The 26,343-nt window shown below is 38.9% G+C and overlaps 1 protein-coding gene across 2 annotated transcripts in view; it reads left to right on the top strand.

Moving 5' to 3' along the window:
- The window catches only part of RADX (RPA1 related single stranded DNA binding protein, X-linked), a 98,904-nt gene that overhangs the window by 51,190 nt on the left and 21,371 nt on the right, over positions 1-26,343 (top strand). For both annotated transcript variants that reach the window (XM_006052774.3, XM_025277210.2), the window contains exon 11: positions 16,391-16,464. In XM_006052774.3, coding sequence (XP_006052836.1) covers positions 16,391-16,464 — 74 coding nt within the window. The remainder of the gene's footprint in view (positions 1-16,390; positions 16,465-26,343) is intronic.

The raw sequence follows: 26,343 nt of genomic DNA, 5'->3' as shown, positions 1-26,343 counted from the left end.
TGTAGTAGAGCCTGAAGTCAGGCAGGTTGATTCCTCCAGTTCCATTCTTACTTCTCAAGATTGCTTTGGCTATTTGAGGTTTTTTGTATTTCCATACAAATTGTGAAATTATTTGTTCTAGCTCTGTGAAGAATACCTTTGGTAGCTTGATAGGGATTGCATTGAATCTATAGATTGCTTTGGGTAGTATACTCCTTTTCACTATATTGATTCTTCTGATTCATGAACATGGTATATTTCTCCGTCTATTAGTGTCCTCTTTGATTTCTTTCACCAGTGTTTTATAGTTTTCTATATATAGGTCTTTAATTTCTTTAGGTTGATATATTCCTAAGTATTTTATTCTTTTCGTTGCAATGGTGAATGGAATTGTTTCCTTAATTTCTCTTTCTATTTTCTCATTATTAGTGTATAGGAATGCAAGGGATTTCTGTGTGTTGATTTTATATCCTGCAACTTTACTATATTCATTGATTAGCTCTAGTAATTTTCTGGTGGAGTCTTTAGGGTTTCCTATGTAGAGGATCATGTCATCTGCAAACAGTGAGAGTTTTACTTCTTCTTTTCCAATCTGGATTCCTTTTATTTCTTTCTCTGCTCTGATTGCTGTGGCCAAAACTTCCAAAACTATGTTGAATAGTAGTGGTGAGAGTGGGCACCCTTGTCTTGTTCCTGACTTTAGCAGAAATGCTTTCAATTTTTCACCATTGAGGATAATGTTTGCTGTGGGTTTGTCATATATAGCTTTTATTAAGTTAAGGTATGTTCCTTCTATTCCTGCTTTCTGGAGAGATTTTATCATAAATGGATGTTGAAATTTGTCAAAGGCTTTCTCTGCATCTATTGAGATGATCATATGGCTTTTATTTTTCAATTTGTTAATATGGTGTATTACATTGATTGATGTGTGGATATTGAAGAATTCTTGCATCCCTGGGATAAAGCCCATTTGGTCATGGTGTATGATCTTTTTAATATGCTGTTGGATTCTGATTACTAGAGTTTTGTTAAGGATTTTTGCACCTATGTTCATCAGTGATATTGGCCTGTAGTTTTCTTTTTTTGTGGCATCTTTGTCAGGTTTTGGTATTAGGGTGATGGTGGCCTCATAGAATGAGTTTGGAAGTTTACCTTCCTCTGCAATTTTCTGGAAGAGTCTGAGTAGGATAGGTGTTAGCTCGTCTCTAAATTTTTGGTAGAATTCAGCTGTGAAGCCGTCTGGACCTGGGCTTTTGTTTGCTGGAAGATTTCCAATTACAGTTTCCATTTCCGTGCTTGTGATGGGTCTGTTAAGATTTTCTATTTCTTCCTGGTTCAGTTTTGGAAAGTTGTACTTTTCTAAGAATTTGTCCATTTCTTCCATGTCGTCCATTTTATTGGCATATAATTGCTGATAGTAGTCTCTTATGGTCCTTTGTATATCTGTGTGGTCTGTTGTGATCTCTTCATTTTCATTTCTAATTTTATTGATTTGATTTTTCTCCCTTTGTCTCTTGCTGAGTCTGGCTAATGGTTTGTCCATTTTATTTATCCTTTCCAAGAACCAGCTTTTGGCTTTGTTGATTTTTGCAATGGTCTCTTTTGTTTCTTTTGCATTTATTTATGCCCTCATTTTTAAGATTTCTTCCTTCTACTAACCCATTTTTTCCTTTTCTAGTTGCTTTAAGTGTAGAGTTAGATTATTTATTTGACTTTTTTCTTGTTTCTTGACGTATGCCTGTATTGCTATGAACCTTCCCCATAGAACTGCTTTTATAGTGTCCCACAGGTTTTGGATTGTTGTGTTTTCATTTTCATTCATTTCTATGCATATTTTGATTTCTTTTTTGATTTCTTCTGTGATTTGTTGATTATTCAGCAGCGTGTTGTTCAGCCTCCATATGTTGGCATTTTTAATAGTTTTCTCCTGTAATTGAGATCTGATCTTACTGCATTGTGGTCAGAAAAGATGCTTGGAATCATTTCAATTTTTTTTAATTTACCAAGACTAGATTTATGGCCCTGGATGTGATCTATCTTGGAGAAGGTTCCATGTGCACTTGAGAAAAAGGTGAAATTCATTGTTTTGGGGTGAAATGTCCTATAGATATCAGTTAGGTCTAACTGGTCTATTGTATCATTTAAAGTTTGTGTTTCCTTGTTAATTTTCTGTTTAGTTGATCTATCCATAGGTGTGAGTGGGGTATTAAAGTCTCCCACTATTACTGTGTTATTGTTAATTTCCCCTTTCATACTTGTTAGCATTTGTCTTACATATTGTGGTGCTCCTATGTTGGGTGCATATATATTTATAATTGTTTTATCTTCTTTTTGGATTGATCCTTTGATCATGATGTAGTGTCCTTCTTTGTCTCTTTTCACAGCCTTTGTTTTAAAGTCTATTTTATCTGATATGAGTATTGCTACTCCTGCTTTCTTTTGGTCTCTGTTTGTGTGGAATATCCTTTTCCAGCCCTTCACTTTCAGTCTGTATGTGTCCCCTGTTTTGAGGTGGGTCTCTTGTATACAACATATATAGGGGTCTTGTTTTTGTATCCATTCAGCCAGTCTTTGTCTTTTGGTTGGGGCATTCAACCCATTTACGTTTAAGGTAATTATTGATAAGTATGATACCATTGCAATTACTCCATTGTTTTGGTTTCAAGTTTATACACCCTTGTGTTTCCTGTCTAGAGAAGATCCTTTAGTATTTGTTGGAGAGCTGGTTTGGCGGTGCTGAATTCTCTCAGCTTTTGCTTGTCTGTAAAGCTTTTTACTTCTCCTTCATATTTGAATGAGATCCTTGCTGGGTACAGTAATCTGGGCTGTAGCTTATTTTCTTTCATCACTTTAAGTATGTCCTGCCATTCCCTCCTGGCCTGAAGAGTTTCTATTGAAAGATCAGCTGTTATCCTTATGGGAATCCCCTTGTGTGTTATTTGTTGTTTTTCCCTTGCTGCTTTTAGTATTTGTTCTTTGTGTTTGATCTTTGTTAATTTGATTAATATGTGTCTTGGGGTGTTTCGCCTTGGGTTTATCCTGTTTGGGACTCTCTGGGTTTCTTGGACTTGGGTGATTATTTCCTTCCCCATTGTAGGGAAGTTTTCAACTATTATCTACTCAAGTATTTTCTCATGGTCTTTCTTTTTGTCTTCTTCTTCTGGGACTCCTATGATTCGAATGTTGGGGCGCTTAACATTGTCCCAGAGGTCTCTGATGTTGTCCTCATTTCTTTTAATTTGTATTTCTTTTTTCCTCTCTGATCCATTTATTTCTACTATTCTATCTTCTACTTCACTAATCCTCTCTTCTGCCTCCCTTATTCTACTATTTGTTCCCTCCAGAGTGTTTTTTTTATCTCATTTATTGCATTTAGTTCAGTTCAGTTCAGTTCAGTCGCTCAGTCATATCTGACTCTTTGCGACCCCCTGAATCGTAGCACACCAGGCCTCCCTGTCCATCACCAACTCCCAGAGTTCACTCAGACTCACGTCCATCGAGTCAGTGATGCCATCCAGCCATCTCATCCTCTGTCGTCCCCTTCTCTTCCTGCCCCTAATCCCCCTCAGCATCAGAGACTTTTCCAACAAGTCAACTCTTCGCATGAGGTGGCCAAAGTACCAGAGTTTCAGCTTCAGCATCATTCCCTCCAAAGAAATCCCGGGGCTGATCTCCTTCTGATTGGACTGGTTGGATCTCCCTGCAGTCAAGGAACTCTCAAGAGTCTTTTATGCATTATTCATTATATATTGACTCTCTTTTATTTCTTCTAGGTCCTTGTTAAACCTTTCTTACATCTTCTCAATCCTTGTCTCCAGGCTGTTTATCTGTGATTCCATTTTATTTTCAAGATTTTGGATCATTTTCACTATCATTGTTCAGAATTCTTTATCAGGTAGATTCCCTATCTCTTCCTCTTTTGTTTGGTTTGGTGGGCATTTAGCCTGTTCCTTTACCTTCTGGGTATTGCTCTGTCTCTTCATCTTGTTTATATTGCTGTGTTTGGGGTGGCCTTTCTGTATTCTGGCAGTTTGTGGAGTTCTCTTTATTGTGGAGTTTCCTTGCTGTGGGTGAGGTTGTATGGGTGGCTTGTCAAGGTTTCCTGGTTAGGGAAGCTTGTGTTGGTGTTCTGGTGGGTGGAGCTGGATTTCTTCTCTCTGGAGTGTAATGAAGTGTCCAGTAATGAGTTATGAGATGTCAGTGGGTTTGGAGTGACTTTGGGCAGCCTGTATATTGAAGCTCAGGGCTGTGTTCCTGTGTTGCTGGAGAATTTGTGTGGTATGTCTTGCTCTGGAACTTGTTGGCCCTTGGGTGGTGCTTGGTTTCAGTGTAGGTATGGAGGCGTTTGATGAGCTCCTGTCGATTAATGTTCCCTGGAGTCGAGTTCTTTGGTGTTCTCAGGGTTTGGACTTAAGCCTCCTGCTTCCGGTTTTCAGTCTTATTTTTACAGTAGCCTCAAGACTTCTCCATCTGTACCTCACCTTTGATAAAACATCTAGATTAAAGATGAAAAGTTTCTCCACAGTGAGGGACACCCACAGACATTCACAGAGTTATATGTAGACAAGAATAGGGAGGAGGGAGTTAGAGGTGACCTGAATGAGATGAGGTAGAATCAAAGAGGAGAGAGCAAGCTAGGCAGTAATCACTTCCTTATGTGCGCTCCACAGTCTGGACCGCTCAAAGATGTTCATGGAGTTATACAGAGAAGAGAAGAGGGAGGAAGGAGATAGAAGTGTCCAGGAGGATAAAGGGGGAATCAAAAGGAGAGAGACAGATCCAGCAAGTAATCAGTTCCCTAAGTGTTCTCTACCATCTGGAACACACAAAGAGATTCACAAAGTTGGGTAAAGAAGAGAAGGGAGAGGGAGGAGATAGAGGTGACCCGGTGGAGAAAAAGGAGAGTGCAAAGCGGGAGAGAACAGTCAAGCCAGTAATCTCACTCCCAAGTAAAAATGGGTACTGAAGATTGGGTTCTTAAAGGTACAAAATTGATTACAAATACTAAAAGGCAAAGACTACAAATCTAGAGTAGAGGTTGGATTTTCAAAAATTATCATATTAAAGAGAAGAAGAAAAAGTCACAAAAATTATAAAAAGTATATATATATATGAAGTTTGCTTTTAAAAATAGGGTCTCTTTTTTTGCAAAGTAATAGTAGGTTATAAAAATGAAAATTAAAGGAGTAATAGAGGACTTAAAATTTTTAAAAATTAAAAAAATAGAATGATAGTAAAATATATCTAGGACTTTCTCTGGTGGTGTTGTGGACAGTGTGGGGTCAATTCATTTTCGGATAGTTCCTTGGTCCAGCTTGTACTTCTCAAGGTCTATAGGCCTCTTCCTATGTAGTCGGTACTAACGACAGGGTTTTAATCTATTGCACCTGTCACTTCCAAGGTGATTCCCTCTGTTTTAGCTCCTTCTGTTTGGTGGTCTCTTCAGTGTCTGATTTCCACCCTGACACAAGGGAGCCATGGTGGACACTTTTTTAGGCTCACTTTTTCACTCGCGCTGTGGGGAGGGAAAGACGCTACAAACAAATAACACTGGCATGTGCTCGCAGTGCCTCAGCCACACTGAGCCTGCCCCCTGCTCACAGTGCATGTGCCCTCCCTGCTCACACTGCTCAAGCTCTAGGTTGCTCTGCTGGGAACCGTCTGAGGCCGGCCCTGGGCTGCATGTACCTCCCAGGTCTAAGCCGCTCAGGTTCAGGCACTCGGGTAGTCCTCAGAGGCGCAGACTCAGTTGGGCCTGCGTTTTGTGCCCTTCCCGGGTCCGAGCAGCTCAGGTGATCAGGTGTTTGGTGAGCGCGGTCGCTGCGACTTATCGCCTCCCCCATCCCTGCTGCTCAGTTTTCTGGGTGTACTACCGGCACACCTTCTCAGGCAGATGTTGACCGTCCAGAATCCCAAGAAATCTTAGTCAGCAACAAAGCCTGCTTGCAGTTTGGTAGATAATGCCTCTCTGGGGCCGCGATTGCCCCCTTCTGGCTCTGGCTGCCTGTCAGCAGAGGGGGATGGTCTGCAGCTGGCTAGCTCTGCTCAGTCCTTTGTTCTGTGTGGGGGCCTGATGGTGTCTTAAGTTAGGGCTTTTCACGTAGCTCTCTCATCAGTCCTTTGTTCTGTGAGCAGGCCTGGCTGTGTCTTAGGTTAGGGCTTTTCGTGTGGTAGCTATCCCCCAGTCTGGTTTGCTATCCCAAGTTAGTTCCCTCAGATTGCCCTTGGGGCATTGAGGCCCGGTCCTTACTCTAAGCATTGAAGCCTGCGCCTCCCTGCCCAGCCCCCACTTGCTAGCGGCAGATGCAGGCGTCTGCGCTGCTTCACTGCTGGGGGAGTTACCATTGGGCACGTAATCTGTGGGTTTTAATTATTTATTTATTTTTCCTCCTGGTTATGTTGCCCTCTGTGGTTCCAAGGCTCGCCACAGACTTAGCAGTGAGAGTGTTTCCTGGTGTTTGGAAACTTCTCTCTTTTTTAAGACTCCCTTCCTGGGACGGAGCTCCATCCCTACCTCTTTTGTCTCTCTTTTTGTCTTTTATATTTTTTCCTACCTCCTTTCAAAGACAATGGGCTGATTTTCTGGGTGCCTGATGTCCTCTGCTGGCATTCAGAAGTTGTTTTGTGGAATTTAGTCAGCGTTTAAATGTTCTTTTGATGAATTTGTGGGGGAGAAAGTGGTCTCCCCGTCCTATTCCTCCACCATCTTAGGACCGCCTCCTGTGTCTTGCTTTTTAATCCATCCAGCCATGCTTTTTAATCCATCCAGCCACTGTATCTTTTGATTGGTGAATTCAATCCATTTGAGTGATTTAGAGTGATTATTGATAGATGAGGATTTAGTTACTGCCATCTTATCTTCTGTTTTTTGATTGCTCTGTTGTTGTTCAGTCGCTCAGTCCTGTCTGACTCTTTGTGGCCCAATGGACTGCAGCGTGCCAGGCTTCCATGTCCTTCACTACCTCCTGGAGTTTGCTCAAACTCATGTCCATTGCTGCTGCTGCTGCTAAGTCGCTTCAGTTGTGTCCAAGTCTGTGCAACCTCTCAGACAGCAGCCCACCAGCTCTCCCTTCCCTGGGATTCTCCAGGCAAGAATACTGGAGTGGGTTGCCATTTCCTTCTCCAATGCATGCATGCATGCTAAGTTGCTTCAGTCATGTCCAACTCTATGCAACTCTATGGACAGCAGCCCACCAGGCTCTTCTGTCCACAGGGTTCTCCAGGCAAGAATACTGGAGTGGGTTGCCAGTTCCTTCTCCCCATGTCCATTGAGTGTCATCCAACCATTTCATCCTCTGTCACCCGCTTCTCCTCCTGCCCTCAATCTTTCCCAGCATCAGGGGCTTTTCAAATGAGTCGGCTCTTCACATCAGGTGACCAAAGTGTTGGAGGTTCAGCTTCAGCGTCAGTCCTTCCAATGAATATTCAGGGTTGATTTCCTATAGGAGTGACTGATTTGATCTCCAAGGGACTCTCAAGAGTCTTCTCCAGTGCCACAGCTCGAAAGCATCAATTCTTTGGCACCCAGCCTTCTTTATAGTCCAACTCTCACATCCATACATGACTACTAGAAAATCATACATAGCTTTGACTAGATGGACCTTTGTTGGCAAAGTGATGCCTCTGCTTTTTAATATGCTGTCTAGGTTTGTCATAGCTTTTCCTCCAAGGAGCAAGCATCTTTTAATTTCAGGGCTACAGTAGCCATCCGCAATGATTTTGGAGCCCAAGAAAATAAAGTGTCACTGTTTCCATTTATCCCCATCTATTTGCCATGAAGTGATGGAACCAGATGCCATGATCTTAGTTTTTTTGCATGTTGACTTTTAAGCCAGCTTTTTCACTCTCCTCTTTCACTTTCATCAAGAGTCTCTTTAGTTCTTCTTCGCTTTCTGCCATAAAGGGGGGTGTCATCTGCAATATCTGAGTTTATTGATATTTCTTCCAGCTATCTTGATTCCAGCTTGAGCTTCACCCAGCTCCTCTTTTTACATGATGTACTCTGCATTTCAGAGAAGGTAAAGGCAACCCACTCCAGTACTCTTGCCTGGAAAATCCCATGGATGGAGGATCCTGGTAGGCTGCAGTCCATGGGGTCGCTAAGAGTCGGACTTCACTTTCACTTTTCACTTTCATGCACTGAAGGGGGAAATGGCAACCCACTCCAGTGCTCTTGCGTGGAGAATCCCAGGGACAGGGGAGCCTGGTGGGCTGCCGTCTATGGCGTCGCACAGAGTTGGACACGACTGAAGCAACTTAGCAGCAGCAGCAGCAACTCTGCATATAAGTTAAATAAGCAAGGTGACAATATACAGCCTTGACATACTCCTTTCCCAATTTTGAACCAGTCCATTGTTCCATGTCCAGTTCTAATTGGTTGCTCTGTATCTCCATTATTTCTTTTTCATTCTTTTTTGATCTACCATTTTGTTTCGTGGTTTTCTCTGATATTTTTCTCAGTTTCTTTCTCTTGTTTTTGGCTTTGGTGGGTCTTCGTTGCTGAACTTTGGCTTTCCCTAGTTTGGCTAGTGGGGGCCACTCTTTGTTGTGGTGTGTGGACTCTCATTTGGTGGTCTCTCATGTTGCAGGGCACAGACTATAGGTGCGCTGGCTTCAGTAGTTGCAGTGTATGGACTCAGTAACTTTGGCTCACAGGCTCTTGAGCACAGCCTCAGTAGTTGTTGGGCACAAGCTCAATTGCTTTATGGCATGTGGGATCCTCTTGCCCCAGGGATTGAAGCAGTGTCCCCTGCATTGCAGGACAGATTCTTAACCACCAGACCACCAGAGAAGCCCTCCTGCCTTTTTTTTCTTTTGTTTGGTGTCTCTGCTTGTTTTTTTTTTTTTTTTCTGCTTGTTGTTAAGTTGCTAATTCATGTCTGACTCTTGGCATCCCCACCAACTGTAGCCCACCAGGCTCTTCTGTCCATGGGATTTCCCAGGCAAGAATACTGGAGTGGGTTGCCATTTACTTCTCCAGGGATTTCTTCTCAACCCAGGGATCAAACCCTCATCTCCTTCTTGGCAGACAAATTCTTTACCACTGAGCCACCAGAAAATTTTCTGCTTTAGATTTATGTTTTATGGTTACCAAAAGGTTTGTATACAACATCTCACAGATAAACTAGTCCTTTTTCTGTTGATAGCATCTTATCTTCATTTGCCTATATAGGTTATGTCCTTTTCCCCATTCTTGTTCATGTTTTTGTTTCTCAAATTACCTTTCTTTATGTTGTGAATTTGTTACCAAATTGAAGTAGCTATAGTTATGTTTCCCTCTTTTCTGCTTTAACATTTATGCTAAAATAAAATGTTAAAAAGCCTATTTTGATGTAGTTACAGTTTTATGATTCTATTACCTTACTCAAACTTTCGTGAACTTTTTTGCCTTTTTGTTTCTGGTAGAAGAACTCTTCTCAGCATTTTTTGTAAGGCATAGCTTTTGTTTGTCTGAAAAACTCTTTATTTCGCATTCATATCTGAATGATTACTTTGCTGGATAGAGTATTCTTGGGTGACAGTTTTTATCTTTCAGTATTTTGAGAATGTCAATTCCACTCCCTCCTGACCTGTAGAGTTTCTGCTAAGAAATCTGTTGATAGCCTAATGTAGGTTCCTTTGTAGGTTACCATCCTTTTCCCCTGCCTTTGAAATTCTTTCTGTGTCACTGACTTATGAAGACAACTTTGGTACAATGCATCTTGCAGAAGATCTTTTTGCATTGAGGCAACAGTTCTCCTAGCTTCATGGACTTGTATATACAGTTCCTTCTGCAGACTTGGGAAATTCTCAGCTATTATTTCTTTCTTCTCCTTGCTCCTTTCTCCCTCTCTTTTCCTTTTGGGATATCCATTATCCTAATACTGCCCTTCTTAAAAGAGTCAGCTAGCTTTCTTTGCACTTACTCACTTTAAAAAATATTTCAATTCTCTTTTCTCCTTGTATCATCTATTTCTATCTTCAAGCTCACTAATTCTGTCTTCCGTATGGTCTGCTCTATTTCCAGTGTTTTGTAATGCATTCTTCAACTCATTTATTAAGTTCTTTAGCTCCAGATTTTCTGATTGGTTCATTTTACTTTCAGTGTCTTTGGTAAAGTATTTCTTGTGTTTATTAATTTTATACCTGAACTAATTGGTATCCTGATTTATCTTGTAGCTCATTGAATTTTACGATAGCTATTTTGAATTCTCTTATCAGTTAGATCACAATATTCTGTGATTTTTAATTTTGGTTTCTGGAGAACTGTCATTTTCTTTTTGTGGTGCAGTGTTACTGTGGTTTTTTATGGTGCTTAATGAGGTGTTACTCTGCTGGCCCATTTCAAGTGGCAGAAACCTTTCTTCTTTTTTTTGTTGTTGTTTTAGTCGCTAAGTCGTGTCTGGCTCTTTTGAGACCCTGTGGACTGTAGCCCTCCAGGTTCCTCTGTCCATGGGATTTCCCAGGCAAGAACACTGGAATAGGTTGCCATTTCCTTCTCCAGGGAATCTTCCTAACCCAGGGATCAAACCTGTATCCCCTGCATTGCAGGCAGATTCTTTACCATTGAGTGACCAGGGAAGCCCCTTTCATTTCTAGGTAAAACTTTTTGTTTCTGATAATTCAACAGATTGCTGCTGCTAAGTCACTTCAGTCGTGTCCGACTCTGTGTGACCCCAGGGACGGCAGCCAAGCAGGCTCCCCTGTCCCTGGGATTCTCCAGGCAAGAACACTACTGGAGTGGGTTGCCATTTCCTTCTCCAGTGCATGAAAGTGAAAAGTGAAAGTGAAGTCTCTCAGTCGTGCCCGACTCTTAGCGACCCCATGGACTGTGGCCCACCAGGCTCCTCCGTCTATGGGATTTTCCAGGCAAGAGTACTGGAGTGGGGTGCCATTGCCTTCTCCGATTCAACAGATTAGGCCTTTCTTTTATCTTCCAGTAGGTGGTGCTATAGCACAAGTTTTTGGCTTCTCTTACCTGCACTGCCTCTGGTTATATTTAACAGTCAGCACTTTCCACTCTTAACCACCTCCATCAGAGGTATCTCCCAGTGCCTTTGTTGTTACTGCTTATGCTTCCAGGGTCATTGGTGCTATGCTGCTGGTGGTGTGGCTGGTGTCACTCCCTGGGGCACCAGGATGGTGGACAGTTCTGCCATGTCTAGGATTTCCTGAGGCGCAGACTTTCCCACTGCAGGTTGGGGTGGCACAGGTGGCACAGGAACCCTGGCCATGTTCAGTGTTGTCAGATGAGGACTCTGTGGCTGTAAGCGAGGGGAGGGGTCAGAATCATGGGTACCTCCACGGCTAGAGAGGCAAGGTCCCAGACCCTACTACCACTGCCATCCAGTTAATCTGTGGCTGTTGGGCACCGCTGTAGCCAGGAGGCCGGAGTTGTATCCACTGCTTACCTTGTTGCCAACGAGTTCTCCAGGACTGCAAGTTCAGCTGCCATGGCTTGGGGGACCAGGATTACAGGCACCAACTCCACTGTTCCCCAAATTCCACATACTCTATAAGTCTAGTCCACCCACCTTTAGATATACAGCTATGTTGAAATCTCCAGTGCTCTGGTTTGTTGGGCAGAAGCACTTTTGTTGAGTTGTGGATGTTTTACTGGTTGTAGATAGGAGAGAGACAAAGAGAGCATCTTCCTTTGCCTTGATGCTGATATCACTCTGTTCAATTTTAATGAAACTAATGATACAGTCCCCAATTTATGTTTCGATTTACTATTTTTAAACTTTATGATGGTGTGAAAGCAATACAAATTCAGTAGAAAACATACTTTAAATTCTGAATTTTGATCTTTTCTTGGGCTAGTGGTATGCAGTACTATACTCTCTTGTGATAAAGGCAGTGGCAGTGAGCCACACCTCCCAATCAAATATGCAGTCACAGGGGTAAAGAACTGATACACTTATAATCATTCTGTACCCAGACAGCCATTCTGATTTTCACCTTTAGCATGGCATTCAATAAATCACATGAGATATACAATACTTTATTATAAATTTGGTTTTGTGTTAGGTGATTTTGCCAAACTGTAGGGTATTGAAAATGTTCTGAGCATGTTTAAGGTGGGTTAGGCTAAGCTATGATATTGGGTAGGTTAAGTGTATTAAATTCATTCTCAAGTTACTATATTTTCAACTTATAGTGGGTTTATCAAGACTTAACCCCATCATAAGTTGATGGAGACCTGTACTTTGGGCTTATATCAATTTTTATACTATTTGTTTAATCAAATAGTTTTCATTATTCAATTTCCCCTCTTTTAATTTGATATATGTTCTTCAGTAGTTACTCTATAAATTACAACCTAAACACTTGACTTATTGTAGATAAATACAAATTATTTAGAGCTTCCCTAGTGGCTTAGTGGTTAAAAAAAAAAAAAAATCTGACAGTGCAGGAGACACAGGTTTGATCCCTGGTCTGGGAAGATCCCACATGCCACAGAGCAACTAAGCCTGTGCCACAACTATTAAGCCTGTGCTCTAGAGCCCGCGAGCCACAACTACTGAAGCCCATGTGCCCTAGACCCTGTGCCTTGTAACTAGAGAAGCCACCGCAATGAGAAGCCCACGCTCCACAACTGGAGAGTAGTTCCCGCTTGCCGCCACTAGAGAAAAGCCCCCACAGCAACGAAGACCCAGCACAGCCAAAGATAAATAAAATAAGTAAATAAATAAATGCAAATTATTTTACCATTTCCTGATAATGCTAGATCTTTAGGATAATTCCATTTATCTCCATTTTCATTACTTTTGCTTTATATTTTAATTCTACATATTATTTTAAATTCTAAGACTCATTGTTAATATTGTTTTTCTTATATGGTTAGTATTTATTTATATTTAACCACAGTTTTTTTTTTTAAGTTCTCTTCATTCCTACTTATATTTCCATGCTTCTCTTTGGGATCATTTTCCTTCTGAATGAAGAATTCCTCTCAGCATTTATTTCAATACAGCTTGCTGATGATATATTCTCTATTTTTGCTTGTTTAAAAACATCTTTATTTCACTTTTACTTCTAAAAGGATATTTTCAGTTGGTTGCAGGTTTATTTTTTGAAGTCTGAAACTACTGTTTTATTGCTTTCATTGTTTCTATTAAGAATCAGACTAATGCCTTCTGATTGTTCATTCAAAGATACTGTATTTTTTTACTGTGAGTGCTTTTAAGATTTTCATTTTGATTTTCAACTGTTTGTATGTGATGTGCCAAGGAGTGGTTCTCTTTGTTTTATACTGCTTTGAGGTTACGAAGCTTCTTGAGTCTGTTTATTGATATCTTTCATCAGTTTTGGAAAACCATCTGCCATATTTCTTCAAATATATTTTCTTCCTCATTATTTCCTTTTTTCCCATGATTCCTACTTCATATATGTTAGCACTTCTGACTGACCAGCAAGTTTCTTACACTGCATTTTTTACTCATATACATATTTCATTTCTATTTTTGATTCTGTGTTTCAGTTTGGACCTGTCACTCCATTTACTCTTTTACTATGTCCTGTGTGCTATTAAACCTATCAGTTAGGTTCATTGAGCTCTTGTGGGGTTTCCAATCCAACTAGCCATACTGTGATTGAGTTTTAATACTAATAACCAGATTTAACATCAGATTCTTAAGGGCTTAGTCCTCCTCAAGATTGACCTTACCTCATGTGCTAATGGCCACAGTTCAGCTGGTCCCCAGGTCCCCCTCACTTCCAATCAACTGGCTACAAATTCAGGAGTTCCCATGACCCCCTCAGAGTCAGTAACTCACTAGAATGAAAAATACTATACTTAAAATCACAGTTTTATTGTAAAGGTTACAGATCAGGAAGAGCCAAAAGAAGAGACACATAGAGAAAGGTCTGAGAAGAAACATGGAGCTTCTGTGCACTCTACTTGTGGAACCTGGGCATGCCACTCTTCTGGCACATTGTTGTGTTTTAAATCCTGGCTTGCTGACTCCAGTGTCTGTATTACCCATTGGTCTGTTTCCACTGGTACAATTTATGGTAGTAATAAATATGACCATTTAAGAGGTTGTATCAATGAACATGGGAGCTAGTGACCCATGGTGCTCTCTACTAGATAGTAAAATGTAGTCAAAGTATATCAACTCATTCAAAATTTAGCACTTAGAAATAAAACATAATAAATGGGACGTTAAAACTTATTTGTGTTCTCTTGGTTGTATTTACTTCATAAAGCAAGAAAGTACACCATATCAAGGTTATATGAATCCTTAAAAATCATTATCAGTGTCCCCTAAGAAAGGAGAAGGCACTATTGGAATGACTTTTGTTGTGCATGCGTGCTCAGTCATGTCCAAATCTTTGCCACCCTCCTCTGTCCATGAGATTTTCCAGGCAAGGATACTGCAGTAGATTGCCATTGCCTCCTCCAGGGAATCTTCCTGACCCAGAGGTTGAACCCATGTCTCCTGCATTGGCAGGTGATTCTTTATCACTGAGCCACTGGGGAAGACCACAGAAAAGACTACAATATTAATTATAATACTGTTATATCAATGAGGGCATGGCATACTATACAATCTATGTGACTTTTATCTAAGGCCAATAAGTTGATGAAGAGTACAGCTTATTGCCTCTGACATAATTTTTATACTATTCAGCTACTATCCACCATATTTAACATTATTGTCTTAGCCATCTGTTCCCTTTCTTTCCTCAGGCATCCTGTTATATTTCTTATGCTTTAAGTTTTCATCTCTTTTTTTCACTTTCTTCAGTTGGTACCCATAGACATTGATATCTCCACTTCTGTCATTTAGGCCCTCACCTTTAAGACACTTAAGGCATATAAATGAATGATTGTATGTTTCGGTAAAAATTTCCTAAGCCACTTACAAAAAATTCTATACAATATAATGATGCTGTCAGAATTTGGAAAACTACTTCTAATTTGTTTCAGATGAAAAAAATCACTTTATAACACCATGTATTTTAAAGTATATGCTGCTGTGTGTGCTCGGTTGTTCAGTCATGTCTGACTGTTTGCAACTCCATGGACTGTAGCCTGCCAAGCTCCTCTGTCCACGGAATTTTCCAAGCAAGAATACTAGAGTGGGTTGCCATTTCCTACTCCAGGGTATCTTCTCGACCCAGGGATCAAACCCACATCTCCTGCATTGGCAGGCAGATTCTTTACCACTGTGCCACCTGGGAAGACCCTATTTAAAAGTATATACATACTGTTTAATGATCTCAAAATACATGTAATTTAACTATTTTTATTTATTTAAATATCTCTGAGAGTTGATGTTATCAGTTTATTAATTTTTAGAAATAAACCATTTTTTGATATTCAGAAAAAAGTTTTAATTACAACAATAAAACGTATTTGTATTTCCTGGAGTTCTTTAAATGAAGTCTTCCTTCATGAAAGCTTGTTCTTTGCATTCATTAAGAACTCATTCATAAAATGAAGAATACTACTATTGTAACAGACATTTCTATTGCTGAAGTAAGCTGAGCAGTATTATGCAGTATTCTACAACATGACACTTCTGTTTTGCTTTATGCTTTTAGTTTTGGAACTACAACAGCAGAAAATACTCATCATAGAAATTTACTGAAAGTTTTTAAGAAGGAGGTCTTTGTTATAAGTGCAAGTTTCTCTCGTCAGCTTCAAAATAAGATGCTTCCTTTTCACTTATTTTTCTTTCAATAAACAATTATTGAGTGGCTATTCTGTGGAGATACAAAAATAGATAAAGTCTATGTTTTTGTAGAGCGAATAGAATCTGGTATAGGAAATAAACTGAAAAGGCAGTAATTTTAATACCATGTGGTGAGTGGTATGATAATATTTATTCTTAGAGCTATTACAGCATAAATAAGGATTAGTGAACCTTGAGTAGAGATCAAGGATGGCTTCTTATAGAAAATAATGCTACGAGCTAAATTTTGAAGGCTGAATAAGAGTTAACCAAGCAAAGGAAAGGGGGAATGTTTTTCTGGCTGAAGGAAAAACGTGATGTTTTGAAGCAGCATGAGGCTTATAGAAAACTCTGAAATGAGGTTGGAGAGTTAGGCCAGTTTGTTTTCCAGAATATTTGAACAAAGCAAATATGAAAGGAGGCCATTGAATAATTTAATTTATATTGTAGGGAATGAAATATATATATATCCATCTTTAGTGTCAACTAATTTAATAAAAGTTGAATACTTTCTTTTGTGTAATACTCCTTAAAAAAACATATAACTCTGTTTCAGTATTTGAATTATGTTAGTATGGATATTTGTTTAGAATTTGAATGTGTTTTCCTTACATTTCTAATGCATTACTTTCAAGAAACTAAACCTATAAATTTTCTAATTGTATTGGATTAGAATAAATTCCAAATGGAAACAGTTTTCCCATTAAAGTCTGTTTTTATAACTGTTATCTTTTTTTAATCTTTTGCAGAATTCCTGTACCTCAACCAGAAACTTCTTCACAAACAAAAGAAAGTAAACCAAGCATGCCAAGCTCCTTCCACTGTATGTTGGTTTGATAATGATAATGATTTTATGAAGACTTTGTGGAACACTATTATTATATACATACTGCTGTTTGATTTGATTGTGCATTTTTGGGTTGTGCCTGCCACTGGCATAATATAAGTACTTTAAATAGATATGTAGCTAGTTATTTTTGTTTCTCTTTTTATTTATATTACCTTAAATCCTTGTCAAAAGTACTAGTCCAAAATTGTTCTGAATTTTGCACCAGTACAACACTTAATTCCCTAAGAAAAATAAATGCAAAAAAGCAAAATGGTTGTCTGAGGAGGCCTTACAAATAGCCGTGAAAAGAAGAGAAGCGAAAAGCAAAGGAGAAAAGGAAAGATACTCCCATTTGAATGCAGAGTTCCAAAGAATAGCAAGGAGAGATAAGAAAGCCTTCCTCAGCAATCAATACAAAGAAATGGAGGAAAACAATAGAATGGGAAAGACTAGAGATATCTTCAAGAAAATTAGAGACACCAAGGGAACATTTCATGCAAAGATGGACACAATAAAGGACAGAAATGGTATGGACCTAACAGAAGCAGAAGATATTTAAGAAGAGGTGGCAAGAATACACAGAAGAACTGTACAAGAAAGATCTTCACAACCCAGATAATCACGAAGGCGTGATTACTCACACTCACCTAGAGCCGGACATCCTGGAATATGAAGTCAGGTGGGCCTTAGGAAGAATCACTACGAACAAAGCTAGTGGAGGTGATGGAATTCCAGTTGAGCTGTTTCAATTCCTAAAACATGATGGTATGAAAGTGCTGCACTTAATTTTCCAGCAAATTTGGAAAACTCAGCAGTGGCCACAGAACTGGAAAAGATCAGTTTTCATTCCAATCCCAAAGAAAGTCAACGCCAAAGAATACTCAGACTACCACACAATTGGACTCATCTCACATGCTAGTAAAGTAATGCTCAAAAATCTCCAAGCCAGGCTTCAGCAATATGTGAACCCTGACCTTCCAGATGTTCAAGCTGGTTTTAGAAAAGGCAAAGGAACCAGAGATCAAATTGCCAACATCAGCTGGATCATCAAAAAAGCAAGAGAGTTCCAGAAAAACATCTATTTCTGCTTTATTGACTACGCCAAAGCCTTTGACTGTGTGGATCACAATAAATTGTGGAAAATTCTGAAAGAGATGGGAATACCAGACCACCTGACCTGCCTCTTGAGAAACCTGTATGCAGGTCAGGAAGCAACAGATAGAACTGGACATGGAACAACAGACTGGTTCCAAATAGGAAAAGGAGTACATCAAGGCTATATATTGTTACCCTGCTTATTTAACTTATATGCAGAGTACATCATAAGAAATGCTGGGCTGGAGGAAGCACAAGCTGGAATCAAGATTGCCAGGAGAAATGCCAATAACCTCAGATATGAAGATGACACCACCCTGATAGCAGAAAGTGAAGAGGAACTAAAGAGCCTCTTGATGAAAGTGAAAGAGGAGAGTATAAAAAGTTCGCTTAAAGCTCAGCATTTAGAAAACTAAGATCATGGCATCCGGTCCCATCACTTAATGGCAAATAGATGGGGAAACAGTGGCTGATTTTTTTTTTCTGGGCTCCAAAATCACTGCAGATGGTGATTGCAGCCATGAAATTAAAAGACGCTTACTCCTTGGAAGGAAAGTTATGACCAACCTAGACAGCATATTAAAAGGCAGAGACATTACTTTGCCAACAAAGGTCCGTCTAGTCAAGGCTATGGTTTTTCCAGTAGTCATGTATGGATGTGAGAGTTGGACTATAAAGAAGGCTGAGCGCCGAAGAATTGATGCTTTTGAACTGTGGTGTTGGAGAAGACTCTTGAGAGTCCCTTGGACTCCAAGGAGATCTAACCAGTCCATCCTAAAGGAGATCAGTCCTGGGTGTTCATTGGAGGCCCTGAGGTTGAAACTGAAACTCCAATACTTTGGCCACCTGATGGAAAGAAGTGACTCATTTGAAAAGACCCTGATGCTGGGAAAGATTGAGGGCAGGAGGAGATGGGGACAACAGAAGATGAGATGGTTGGATGGCATCACTGACACAATGGACATGGGTTTGGGTAGACTCCAGAAGTTGGTGATGGACAGGGAGGCCTGGCGTGCTATGGTCCATGGGGTCAAAAAGTGTCGGACACGACTGAGTAACTGAACTGAACACTTAGTAAATTGGTTCCCTGGTAGTACATTCCTTCAGATGTACTGTTTTTAATTAAGAGAAGAATGAAGTAGGAAGTTTAATTTTTATTTGACAATAACCGTAGTTAAAGCTTAAAAGATAGTTGTAGTTTCAGTTTTTGGGCTTTTTTTTCTGAAGTGACACAAATTTTATGACACAAATTTAGTTCTGGCAGGGTATCCTTAAAGTGAGTTTGTTTAAAGCAGATCTTATAAGGAGTCGTCTCTGTAGACATTTTAATACTTTAGATCCTTCTTGCTTTATGAGTTATTCTTATTTGAGAATTGACTTCTAGTCAGTCTGACAGATTAAGAACCCACAAAGGGATTTGGATTGTACTCCCCCCCAAATAAAAGATAGAAAATAAGAGGGAAATCATTGTAGTATAAATATATAACCAAGTTGAAAGCAAGAATTAAAAATCCCTAAGTGGCAGAAACAAAAAAGATTAAGTGGTGAATAGGAACTAAAACTAAAACTGCTCATGGACATTTAAGAACTAGAGGCCTAAATGATCATAGACTGAGGTGTAATAACCACTTAGAAAACAGAGTCCAGAGCACAGGCCTCTTGGATTTGAAGTAGAACCAATATAAACTTGAAAGGTTATTAATGGTCAGATAAATTATTGCCATCAACATGGGGAAGTATCAAGGAGTTTCCTGTAGTCCCTGGACAATGAATAGGAAAAATTGCATTGACTTAGTATCCACTGAATTGAAAACCATTGTTAAATATCAAATTCTCTTTCACTGGTCTATATGTATGTCCCTATGCCAGCACCACAGTGTTTTGATTACTATAGCTTTGTATCAGCTGTTGAAATTGGGGTGTATGAGCCCTCCAACTTTGTCCCTGTTGTTCAAGATTGCTTTAGCATTGAGGAGTCTTGTAATTCCATATAAAATTTAAGGATCCATTTGACCATTTCTGCAAAATAAGCTTTTGCGATTTTGATATGGGTTGCATTGAGTCTGCAGGTAGTTTGGATAGTATTGATGTCTTAATAATATTAGTTCTTCTAGTCCATTAACATGGGATTTTTTTCTGTTCATTTTTAGGTATTCTTTAATTTATTTCAACAATGTTTTGTAGTTTTCAGTATAGAAGTCTTTCACCTCCTTGCTTAAATTTTATTCCTAGGTATTTTCTTCTTTTAGTTGCTATTTTAAATGGAATAGCATTTTAAATTTTCTTTTGAATCTCTTTACTTGCTATCAGATCAGATCGGTCCCTCAGTCGTGTCCAACTCTTTGCAACCCCATGAATCGCAGCACGCCAGGCCTCCCTGTCCATCACCAACTCCCAGAGTTCACTCAGACTCACGTCCCTAGAGTCAGTGATGCCATCCAGCCATCTCATCCTCTGTCATCCCCTTCTCCTCTTGCCCCCAATCCCTCCCAGCATCAGAGTCTTTTCCAATGAGTCAACTCTTCACATGAGGTGGCCAAAGTCCTGGAGTTTCAGCTTTAGCATCATTCCTTCCCAAGAAATCCCAGGGCTGATCTCCTTCAGAATGGACTGGTTGGATCTCCTTGCAGTCCAATGGACTCTCAAGAGTCTTCTCCAACACCACAGTTCAAAAGCATCAATTCTTCAGTGCTCAACCTTCTTCACAATACCAACTCTCACATCCATACATGACCACAGGAAAAACCATAGCCTTGACTAGACGAACCTTTGTTGGCAAAGTAATGTCTCTGCTTTTGAATATGCTATCTAGGTTGGTCATAACTTTCCTTCCAAGGAGTAAGCGTCTTTTAATTTCATGGCTGCAGTCACCATCTGCAGTGATTTTGGAGCCCCCAAAAATAAAGTCTGACACTGTTTCCACTGTTTCCCCATCTATTTCCCATGAAGTGATGGGACCGGATGCCATGATCTTCATTTTCTGAATGTTGAGCTTTAAGCCAACTTTTTCACTCTCCACTTTCACCTTCATCAAGAGGCTTTTTAGTTCCTCTTCACTTTCTGCCATAAGGGTGGCATCATCTGCATACCTGAGGTTATTGATATTTCTCCTGGAAATCTTGATTCCAGCTTGTGTTTCTTCCAGTCCAGTGTTTCTCATGATGTACTCTGCGTATAAGTTAAATAAACAGGGTGACAAGATACAGCCTTGACGTACTCCTTTTCCTATTTAGAACCAGTCTGTTGTTCCATGTCCAGATCTAACTGTTGCTTCCTGACCTGCATACAAATTTCTCAAGAGGCAGATCAGGTGGTCTGGTATTCCCATCTCTTTCAGAATTTTCCACAGTTTATTGTGATCCACACAGTCAAAGGCTTTGGCATAGTCAATAAAGCAGAAATAGAGGCTTTTCTGGAACTCGCTTGCTTTTTCCATGATCCAGTGGATGTTGGCAATTTGATCTCTGGTTCCTCTGCCTTTTCTAAAACCAGCTTGAACATCTGGAAGGTCAGGGTTCACATACTGCTGGAGCCCGGCTTGGAGAATTTTGAGCATTACTTTACTAGCGTGTGAGATGAGTGCAATTGTGCGGTAGTCTGAGCATTCTTTGGCATTGCCTTTCTTTGGGATTGGAATGAAAACTGACCTTTTCCAGTCCTGTGGCCTCTGCTGAGTTTTCCAAATTTGCTGGCATATTGAGTGCATTACTTTCACAGCATCATCTTTCAGGATTTGGAATAGCTCAACTGGAATTCCATCACCTCCACTAGCTTTGTTCGTAGTGATGCTTTCTAAGGCCCACTTGACTTCACATTCCGGGATGTCTGGCTCTAGGTCAGTGATCACACCATCATGATTATCTGGGTCGTGAAGATCTTTTTTGTACAGTTCTTCTGTGTATTCTTGCCATCTCTTCTTAATATCTTCTGCTTCTGTTAGGTACATACCATTTCTGTCCTTCATCGAGCCTATCTTTGCATGAAATGTTCCTTTGGTAGCTCTGATTTTCTTGAAGAGATCTCTAGTCTTTCCCATTCTGTTGTTTTCCTCTATTTCTTTGCATTGATCACTGAAGAAGGCTTTCTTATCTCTTCTTGCTATTCTTGGGAACTCTGCATTCAGATGTTTATATCTTTACTTTTCTCCTTTGCTTTTCGCTTCTCGTCTTTTCAAAGCTATTTGTAAGGCCTCCCAAGACAGCCATTTTGCTTTTTACATTTCTTTTCCATGGGGATGGTCTTGATCCCTGTCTCCTGTACAATGTCACGAACCTCATTCCATAGCTCATCAGGCACTCTATCTATCAGATCTAGGCCCTTAAATCTATTTCTCACTTCCACTGTATAATCATGAGGGATTTGATTTAGGTCATACCTGAATGGTCTAGTGGTTTTCCCTACTTTCTTCAATTTAAGTCTGAATTTGGCAATAAGGAGTCCATGGTCTGAGCCACAGTCAGCTACTGGTCTTGTTTTTGCTGACTGTATAGAGCTTCTCCATCTTTGGCTGCAAAGAATATAATCAGTCTGATTTCAATGTTGACCATCTGGTGATGTCCATGTATAGAGTCTTCTCTAGTGTTGTTGGAAGAGTGTGTTTGTTATGACCAGTGCATTTTCTTGGCAAAACTCTATTAGTCTTTGCCCTGCTTCATTCTGTATTCCAAGGCCAAATTTGCCTGTTACTTCAGGTGTTTCTTGACTTCCTACTTTTGCGTTCCAGTCCCCTATAATGAAAAGGACATCTCTTTTGGGTGTTAGTTCTAAAAGGTCTTGTAGGTCTTCATAGAACAGTTCAACTTCAGCTTCTTCATCATTACTGGTTGGGGCATAGACTTGGATTACTGTGATATTGAATGGCTTGCCTTGGAAACGAACAGAGATCATTCCGTCATTTTTGAGATTGCATCCAAGTACTGCATTTCGGACTCTTTTGTTACTTGCTATAGGTCTGTGGAGATTTTTTTTCCTTTTTTTTCTTTTGAATGAGTTTTGGTAATTTTTTTTGCTTTTATGAATTTGTTTCAGCTCATTTTTCTAATTTATGGTGTATGATTGTTCATAGTATTCTATTTTAATTCTTCTTATCTCTGTAATGAATCACATTGTATTTCTGAATTTAGTTATTTATGTCTTCACTCCTTGGGTGTGTAGAGGTGACGATTATCAATTTTGCTAGCCTTTACATAGGACAAGCTTTTGCTGTCTTAGATTCTATTAAGTTTTTTATTCTCTATTTCATTTATATTTACTTTAAGCATAATTACTTCTATCACTCCTAGTTCCTTTAAGTTTAATGTTACATTATTGAATATCTTTTTTAATATCAGTATTTATGTTATAAATTTCCCTCTGATCACTACTTTCACTGAATCCTAAAAGTTGTTATGTTGTATTTTCATTTTTGTTTATGTACCATAATACTATACCTCAGGGTTGGTTGGTTGGTTGTTTTTTAACTTATGTGAACAGAGGCAACTCAGTTAGTCTATATGTCAACCTACTCATCTCTGAAATTGACATCGGGCTTCCCAGATGGCTCAGTAGTAAAGAATCAGCTGCCAGTGCAGGAGATGCAGGTTCAGTCCCTGGGTCAAGAAGATCCCCTGGAGGAGGAAATGGCAACCCACTCCAGTATTCTTGCCTGGGAAATTCCATGGACAGAGGAGCCTGGTTGGCTACAGTCCATGGCATTGCAAAGAGTTAGATGGGACTCAGCGACTGGCATGCACTCAAAAGGGATGATAGCATCCCTTTATTTACTTAATAAAATTAGCCTAAGACTTTTAAACAGATGTTCGAAAGTACTTTTTAAACTGTAAATGTTTCTCAGAGTTGTCACATTTGTATAGCATCCCTCTACAAAAAAAATCTGGAAACTAAGTAAAAATAATCAGTTAATTCTTACAGATTATGTGAGTATAAACCCTGGGATGTGTTACCATATGAATGACTGGTTTAATTTTTTACTTTTTTTGAATCTATATGATTTTCATAATAAATTATTTTGCCCAGGCTTATAAATAATTGCCTTTAAATTTAATTTCTCTTTATTTTTTCTTGATTATTATCAATATTTAAAATATATTGATAACTTTTAGCTATTCAGAGCAAGCAAACCTTAAAGAAACTGATAATTAAATTTAAATGGTCAGAATTGTTAAAAAAAAAAAATAGAGAAATGTAACTAGAGTGTGAGCAAAAGATCAAATCTTATTCAGTTAGTGTAGTGTCCCAAATCCCCAATATGGCATTCCTGTTAACAAGATAGTTTCTCAAGAAGTGTCCGATACATGAAGTTGATAATGGTTCTTCCTAATTTACAGAACTCTTTTACATTTTTTCTTTTTTAAATTGAGGTATAATTAGCATATAATATTATATTAATTTCAGGTGTACAGCATATTGATTTGGTATTTGTATGTATAGCAGAATGATTACCACAATAAGTCTAGTTAACATTCATTACCATACATAGTTATAAAAATTTGTTTTCTTGTGATGAAAAAGATCTACTCTTAGTAAGTTTCAGATATGCAGTATGGTATTAACTATAGTCACCAAGCTGTACATTACATCTCCATGACTTATTTATTTTATAACTTTTGACCCACTTCACCCACCCCCTCCCAAACCCTTGTTTCTGGCAACCATCAGTCAGTTTTCTGTATCTGTGAGCTTGTTTTTTTGAGTGGTCTTGTTTTTATTCCACATATAAGTAAGATCATATATTTGTCTTTGTCTGACTTACTTAACTTAGCATGGTGTCCTCAAGATTCATCCAAGTTAAGATTTCCCTTTATGACTGAATAATATTCCTTTGTATATATACCACATTTTCTTTATCCATTCATTCATTGATGGGCACTTAGGTTTTTTTCAGGTCTTGGCTATTGTAAATAATGCTACAGTGGACATGGGGGTATATATATCTTTATGAGTTAGTGTTTTTTATTTCTTTGGATAAATACCCACTAGTGGAATTGCTGGATCATATTGTTGTTCTATTTTTATTTTTTTGAGGAACCTCCATACTGTTATTCATAGTGGCTGTACCAATTTACATTCCCACAGTGCATAAGGGTTGACTTTTTTCCACATGCTCACCAACACTTGTTTATTCTTGTATTTTTGATAATATCCATATTAACAGGTATGAGATGATACCTTGTGGGTTTTATTTGCATTTTCCTAGTAATAATGTTAAACGTCTTTTTATGTACCTGTATGCCAACTGTATGCCTTTGGGAAAATGTCTATTCAGATCCTCTGCCCCCTTTTTAATCATATTGCTTATTTTTGTTTACTGAGGTAAACAAATTATTTATATATTTGGATATTAATCCCATATCAGATACATGATTTGCAGTCATTTTCTCCCATTCAGTAGGTTGCCTTTCCTTTGTGTTGATGGTTTCCTTTGCCATGCAGAAGCTTTCTAGTTTTACATAGTCCCCTTTGTGTTATTATACTTCAGGCTTAATGAATGAATTTGGATCTATATGTGTTAACATGGTTACTAATGTATTCCCAGATATGTTTCATGTTAGTTTTGGAAATTATTATGTGTGTAAATTCAAAAGTACTCATTTTGTGAATATATAGCTAATTTGTGTATGCAATTTGATTGTGTTAGGTATTTTGAAGATTACAGAGTTTAACATCGTATCCTTTGTATCTGGTAACATAAGTAAATGAGACATACACTGAAAATCTAGCAATAAACAGTGATAGTACTACTGAGATCATAAGACATTATAAGTAGCTTCTGACTTACACCATCCTTTACAAAGTCTTTATATGTTTGCTACCAAGCACAGACCTGATCACTGACTGGAATACCCTGTTTTTTTCCAGTCTTGTAGCTCTTGCACCAGCATGGGGTCATTGAAGGCAAGCAGGAAAGAGGCAAAGGAAATAGCTCTTCCCACTCCCCTATGCCTTCATACACCCCTACCTGTCACTCTTATCCACACAATGAAATGCTTAGTGTAGATTCAGTGAAGAAACAAAATCACCACACATACACATTTATATATACAATGACCTTTTTCAACTCACAACCTAAATGTGGTATTCTGAAATTTTTATTCATTAAAATATATATCCATTCTCATCAGGAATAAGGGTAAAATGATTCACTAAAATAAGAATGATTACTATAATTCTGATAAATAATTATATATATGTGTGTATAATTTTGCTAGGTAATTAAGCTGTATCTTAGATATGTGCATATGTGCATGCTCAGTCATTTCAGTCGTGTTTGACTCTTGGTGACCCTATGGACTGTAGCCCACCAGGCTCCTCTGTCCATGGGATTCTCCAGGCAAGAATACTGGAGTGGGTTGCCGTGCCCTCCATGGGATCTTCCCAACCCAGGAATCAAACCTGGGTCTCCTGCTTTGCAGGTGGATTCTTTACCACTGAGCCACCAGAAAGCCCATCTTAGTTATGTTTTGGGCCTAAAGCATAATGTGTTTTGTATGGTAATATTAGTAATATTCAAGCTAAAAATTAAAGAATTATAGTATATGATTTTCCATTTTTAGAAAAACCTGAACTCTAGATACATTTTGTCTCTTTCCTAATTGTTGCCCTTGAAATCTTACTATTTATAACCAGTGACTGCCAATATCTCCTGTACTGATTTCATACCCATTTGTATTAATTTTGAAACATATAATTGAGATAGTTACAGCCCCAAGTTACTAAATTAAAAAACTATACATTATTTTTTTCAGAAGAACTTTTTCATGTGAGCATTAAACCTTGCCA

Source organism: Bubalus bubalis, chromosome X, assembly GCF_019923935.1.
Source record: "Bubalus bubalis isolate 160015118507 breed Murrah chromosome X, NDDB_SH_1, whole genome shotgun sequence".
Lineage (NCBI taxonomy): Eukaryota > Metazoa > Chordata > Mammalia > Artiodactyla > Bovidae > Bubalus > Bubalus bubalis.
This window is presented reverse-complemented; position numbering and strand designations above follow the sequence as displayed.